The sequence below is a fragment of the Corapipo altera genome, unplaced genomic scaffold (assembly GCF_003945725.1).
Source record: "Corapipo altera isolate COAL_440 unplaced genomic scaffold, ASM394572v1 201, whole genome shotgun sequence".
NCBI classification, from domain to species: domain Eukaryota; kingdom Metazoa; phylum Chordata; class Aves; order Passeriformes; family Pipridae; genus Corapipo; species Corapipo altera.
In genome coordinates, this window is record NW_020884940.1 from 2,475,287 (window position 1) to 2,481,323 (window position 6,037).

The 6,037-nt window shown below is 67.5% G+C and overlaps 2 protein-coding genes across 2 annotated transcripts; one reads left to right on the forward strand and one right to left on the reverse strand.

Moving 5' to 3' along the window:
• Positions 1 to 325: 325 nt before the first annotated feature.
• On the reverse strand, positions 326 to 1,469 carry CUNH1orf232 (chromosome unknown C1orf232 homolog). Its single transcript, XM_027661169.1, has 4 exons — positions 1,195 to 1,469; positions 998 to 1,084; positions 819 to 916; positions 326 to 584 (listed from the first exon to the last, which is right to left on the reverse strand). The coding sequence occupies exons 1-4, from the start codon at positions 1,279 to 1,281 to the stop codon at positions 326 to 328; spliced, it is 531 nt and encodes a 176-aa protein (XP_027516970.1). The 5' UTR covers positions 1,282 to 1,469.
• Positions 1,470 to 2,122: 653 nt separating this feature from the next.
• Positions 2,123 to 3,463, forward strand: ZNF593 (zinc finger protein 593). The gene is made up of 3 exons (XM_027661170.1): positions 2,123 to 2,336; positions 2,824 to 2,886; positions 2,998 to 3,463. Exons 1-3 carry the CDS (start codon positions 2,140 to 2,142, stop codon positions 3,137 to 3,139), a joined length of 402 nt encoding a protein of 133 aa, XP_027516971.1. The 5' UTR covers positions 2,123 to 2,139; the 3' UTR covers positions 3,140 to 3,463.
• The last annotated feature ends 2,574 nt before the right edge of the window (positions 3,464 to 6,037 follow it).

Consider the following 6,037-nt stretch of genomic DNA (forward strand, 5'->3'; position numbering starts at 1 on the left):
TAGGCTGGCAGTGTGTGTGGTTTGTGTGGGTAGATGCTCTGGGGTGGGGGGAGAGGGGCAGTTCCTCCTGCCCACCATGGGGGTTAGGGTTAGGGGCAACAGCAGCCCCGTTGCCCCGTTGCTCCAGGGGCAATGGGGCTTCTGTGGAGGGGATGAGGGCAAGGAAAGCACTGGGCAGAGCTTGGGAAAAAGGGCACCTCGGGGTCTTTAGTGCAGACACGACACCCAGACCCACTGCAGAGCCCTCGGGTGCAGGCAGGGGGCTGCCCACCAGCAGTGGGGGGGGCGCAAGTACTGCTTAAGAGTCCAGCTGGTGCATCCTCCTCTAGTTGCCCTTGGGGGCACTTTTATTCCGGATTTCAGCCAGTTTGCCGGCCAGGAAGCCCCAGTGGAAGGCCCCTTCCTCCGGCTCCCGCAGGTCGCTGCCATCCTCGCCCGGGGGCTCCCCGGGGCTCTCATCTGGCTCGGGGGGGGGCACCCCCTTGTCTGGCCCTGCCGCCTGCTGCCACTTGGTAGCAAAGAGATCCCAAAATCCAGGTGCCTTCTCAGACTGGGGCAGCTCGGGTGGCTCAGCAGCCAGTGGGCTGGGGAGAGAGTGAGGACAGGGACATCGGTGTGGGGACCCCTCTCATCAGGTCCCACAAGGGCCAAAACTGTGACCCCCAAGCCTCCCATGTCCCCCTCCATGCCAGCTCTCCCCCAGGGTATAGGGCAGGGGAGGGGGATGCAGGTGATGGGATGGGGGGATGAAGGGGCTGGACAGTTGCCAGGGGCTGGATCCAGGTTCTGGGGTCCCCCAAAATCAATTTCCAACTCACTGATCTGCGCAGGGCTCTGGGCTGAGCAGCTGGTGCTCGTCCTCGCGAGTGAAGAGGGACGAGAGCGTCCTCCAGCTCCGGGCACCCACCCCCTGCACCTGCGGGGGAGGCAGCACTGGGCTCACCGGGGACCCCCAGGACCCAGCAACACTCCCCCCCTTCTACCACCCCCTCCTCACCTTCCTCGCCAGCTGGGACACGGGGCTGGGCCCCTCCTCCATCAGCGCGGGGGTCTCGGCCGTCTCCATCAGCTCGGGGGGGTCCCCCTGCAACGAACCCCCCGGGTGAGCACAGGGGTGCGGGCAGGGGGAGGGCAGGGGGGTCAGTCACCCCACTTCGGGGGGTCCCGGGCTCAGTGGGGACCCCCCCACCCCACCTCGTCCTGCAGCGCCCCATCCGCCCGGGGCCCCCCGAGGGTCTGCAGCACTTTGGCCTTGTAGAGCCGCCAGAAGCCCTGGGCCATGGTGAGGAGCTCGGCGGGGCCGGAGCCGGCGGAGCCGCGGGCGGCGGGGCAGAGGGGGGGGAACCGAGTGGCGATCCGGTGGCTTCATTAAAGTTTCAGCGGCCACTTCCAATGCACAAAAGGAATCTGAGCCCGCGCTGAGCCGGGGGCAGCGCGGGGGCGCCTGATCCGGTCACCCCCAAACCCTCCTCTCCTCTCTCCCACCCCAGCCCCGCCAGTGCCCCTCGCCCACAGGAGACCCCCAGGGCGGGGACATCCCCCTCCCACGGCGCAGAGCAGGCGCTGGGGCTCCGCGCTCCCCCCGCCGCGTGTCCCTATTTATAATTGATCACGGAGGAAACACGATCAGCGCCGGGAACGCGGCGCGCTGAGCCCTGCCCGGCTCATCACAGCGGTGACCGGGGCAGCGCGGGGCCCGCGGGGGGACACGGGGACAGCCCGGGGAGGGGCCACCGGGGGCTGGGGGGGGTTGGGGGACACGGCTATGCCCGGGGACCGTCACCGGGCCCGGGGGGCTTCGGGCCAGGGCTGAGCCGGGGGAGGCGTGACCGGGGGCGTGGCCTGGTGCTGATAGGCGTGGCTTACACATAGTGGGCGCGGTCTATAGACTGGGTCAAACCTTGTGGGAGGAGCCTGTCGCTTAGTGGGCGGAGCGTTCCCGCCTGGAGGCGGGGTCTGCTCTTCGTGGGCGGAGCTTATGACTGGGGGCGGGGTTATCTGCCTGTCGCTTGGTGGGCGGTGCTTATCGGTTTGTGGGCGGGGTCTGCCGCTGCGTGGGCGGGGCGTAGAACCGGGCGGGCGGGGCCCGCAGCCTCCCGCGCCTGCGCAGTGCCGGCCCGGCCCGGCGTGGTGCCCGCCATGTCCCCGCGGAACGGCCGCCGCACCGGCGCCCACCGGGCGCACTCGCTCGCCCGGCAGCTCAAGACGAAGCGGCGCCGCCGCGACCTGGACGAGATCCACGCGGACATGAAGCCCGAGAACGCGGCGAGGCTGCTGCGCCAGGAGGTGGACCCCGACCTGCCGGGCTGCGCCCAGTTCTACTGCCTGCACTGCGCGTGCGTGCGGGGGGGGGGGGGGGGGGGGGGGGGGGGGCGCACCCTGGGGGGGGGGGGGGCCCGGGGTGGGGGGGTCTCACTGCCCTGGGAGGGGGTTGTCCTGGTTCTGGGGACTTCATGGCTCCTGGGGTGGGGGATGTCCTGGTCCAGGGGGTCCCAGACCCGTGGAATGGGGTTGCTCTGGTTCTGGAGGGGTCCCTAGGATGCTCCTGGAGAGGGAGGGCGTGTTCTGGTCCAGGAGGGGGGTCTTGGCCCCTGGGATGAGGTTGCCCTGGTCCTGGGGGATCCATGGCTTCTAGGGTGGGCGGTGTCTTGCCCCCGGGGGGTTCTTGGCTTGGGAAAACTTGTCTCAGTCTCAGGGTGAACCCCAGCCCCAGCCCGTGGGGGACTGGCCCCAGGCTTACGGGGGGACCCTTCAGTAGGGCTCTCCCCAGCCTTGCTCCCATCTCGGGGTCCTCTCTGACCCCCATCCTCTGATCCCCCCCAGGCGCTACTTCGTGGACCTCAACAGCATGAAGGAGCACTTCAGGTCCAAGGTGCACAAGAAGAGGTGAGGAGGGGCCCAACCCCGCTGTCCCTCGGGGTGGTGGTGTCAGTTCTGGGCTGGTCCTGCCCTGAGGAGCGGGGTGGGAGCCTTCACACCCCCCCGTGCCTCCCCCAGGCTGAAGCAGCTGCGGGAGACTCCGTACACGCAGGAGGAGGCCGAGCGCGCCGCGGGGATGGGCTCCTACATCCCCCCGAAGAAGGTGGAGGTGCAGACCCAGCCCCTGGAGGAGGCCACCGAGATGGAGACGTCCAGCTGAGCCCAGGGGACGAGGGACTGAGATCTGGCGGCTCTGTAAGGGCGTCTTTGTCCTCAGCTTTGTGAGAAAAACACGTCCCAGCACAGCCTGCCAGGAAAAACCACCCTGCTCCTCCTGCAGCCCCGGGACTAACGAGGAGAAGGAGCCAAGGAGACCCTGGGTGCCCTCAGCATGTGTCCTCCTTTTCCAAGAAGGGACAAGCAGCTTGTCCTGGCAGGACTACACTCCTCTTGTTGCTTTTGGAGAGATTTTGGGTGTCTGTCCTTGGGTCAGAGGTTATTCCAGAGGTTCAGCTATTAAAATATGTCAACTAAGAGCCTGGAAGCATTGAGAGCTCTCTGGATATGAGGGGGACAGTCCCCCCGAGGGGTGTGGGGGCACCTCTCAGTGTTGTGCTCTTCCCCATCACCCAGAGGTGTCCGTGCCAGCCTGGAGGAACAACCTCATCCCAGTGCTTCTATCTGGGCAGGGTGGTGAAACTCCCTCTTGCCCTCCTGGCAGGGGGTTCCCAGGCAGCTTTTTTTGGGGTAGTATGTCCTTGAGTGACCTCCTCAAGCATCAGCAAGCAGCTGGTTTGGGCCTTGAGAGGGGAGTGCTGGTGTCCCCTTGGCAGGGACACTTTGAGGCTCCTGTCCTCAAAAACCAGCCGGTGATTTCATGGTCCTGGAGGGCTGGGGCTGCACGATCACCCTCCCTGCCTCGTGTCTGCCAGACTGATGCTGCTGGTGACCCTGAGGGGACACTGTGTGACAATGCCACCACCCACTGCTGCCGCCTCGAATTCCTACAGAGCAGCTGACCCCAATTCATCCCTCCTGCCGTGCTGGGGCCTGGGAATGAGCTGGGCATGGGGCTCGGGGCTGGAGCAGCAGGAAAGCAGAGCGACAATGCAGCTGTGCTGGGTAGGGAAGGGTTTATTTCCACGCAGCCTGCCCAGATTTGTGTGTCCCCCCCCCCCCCCCCCGGGGGGGGGGGGGAGCTGCAGCTCTGAGTGGGGTCAGGAGAGGGGGGGTCGGGAAGGCTGCAGCCGCCATTCCAGCGGGATGTGCCTGCCCAGGGGACACGTCACCGACCCCGTGGCCCCACGTCCCCCCTGCCCCGTTACCTAATGGTGCTCGGTGCTGGCCTCATTCCTGGCACATTTCCACAGGGACAGAGGGGGTCTGTGGCTGCCAGCGGGGTACAAGGGGCCCCTCAGTCCCCTCTGCTTCGGTGAGAGATGGAGATGGACGCAGCTCCTGGCTCCACCATCTGTCTGTCTGCCCGTTCAGCCTCCGGTCTCGTGGCCGGATCCCGGTGTCTCGCAGCGGTTTGGGAGGGGGCTCATCTGGCAGCTCTGGAGCTGGAGGCGGCTTTTCCAGTCTCCATCCCGGCTCCAAAAGCGGGGACAGACAGGGACAGGCACGTGTCCCCCCTCCCCTGGGCACCATCGCGTGCCCAGGCGTGGTGGGAAGGGCTGGATGTGGCGCAGGTCAGCCGGAAAGTCACCGCAGCTCCGCTCAGACAGGGGATGGTGGGTGGAGGGGGACCCCGACACCCCCCTGGGGACTCCCCAGGGCCCCGCCAGCCCCCTCCTCACGGTGCCGGGGGGGCCTTGGCGGGGTCAGCCATTCTGCGGGCGCTGTAGAGGGACAGGCAGAGCCCGGCAGCTGCCAGCAGCAGGGCCAGGGGGGTCAGCAGCCGCCCCCCCGGCTCAGCCCCCCGTCCTGCCGCCAGCTGCATCTGTGGGGGGACAGAGGAGAGGAGAGGGGAGTGCCAGGGCACCCCAAATCCCAAACCCCACGGGAACAGGGGGCCTGGGCCCATGCCCTGAATGTCTCCATCACGCCTGGTGGTGTACAGGGGAAGGGGGCAGCTTTGTGTCCCCCCCAGGGTGTCCAGGGTGGCTTTTGGAGTGCTCTGAGCGGCACTTGAGGGACTCCGCTGGCAGCACCCTCGCTGCTAACGCGGAGCTGGGATGGAGCTGGGCATGGCTCCCGTGGCCAGCAGGCCCGGTGGGTGACACGGGCACCATCCCAGGGGTCCCCACGGGCTGCCCCCAACCCTGCTGGCCCCCTTACCTGGAGCAGACGGAAGTACCCCGGGGTCAAGCGCTTGGGGCGGATGATCATGGCGCGGTGGGGAGCAGCAGGATCAGGCCCCGTGGGGTGGCGGCGGGGCTGGGACCCCCCCAACACGGGGACCCCTGCCCTGAGCACGGCGAGGGGTCCGTGCCTGTGTCCTGCCCGCCGGCCCCCTCGGGAAGGGCGGCACCGGGCGAGCACAGAGCCGCTGTCAGCCGCGATCAGCGCCCGCTGCTCCCCCGAGCGCACACGCAGGGCGGGGGGGTTTGGGAGCCCAGGCGCTGGCGGGGGGGCCGGAGCCAGCCCAGGACACGTCTGGAGGGGCTGAAGAGCCGGGCTCAGCCATGGGGCTCTGCAGGCCTGTGTGGGGGCTGCCCCTTGCCTCAATTCCCCTCCCTTGCAAAGGAAGGGGTGTGAATGTGCCTTGGGCGGGGGGTGACGCCCCAAAAACTTCCCATCCCTCGTCTCTTCTCGCTGGGAGGGCGTCATTCCTTGGATCTCGTTGAGGGTGGTGTGGGAGTCTGGTCATCACCACCATTTAGGCTGAGACCAGGCAAACTCATTGCATGGAGAGGGCTCTCCCACGAGCCGGGTGTCACCCCTGGCTTCACCCGGCCAGGGACCAGCGGGGACACCGGTGGGGAGGGGGCTGAGCAGAGGCTCCCTTAGGCTCTTCTGGGGGGGTGTCTGTTTGTCCAAACAGGGCAGCTGGGGTGACTAGTGTCACGAGTGCTGTTGGGCCTCAGCCTTCACTGCACACAGCGGTTTTGGGGGGGTAAAACACACCGTGTGCCATTTCCAGGAGGGTTCCAGCAGCCCCATTTTCCAGGGGGGG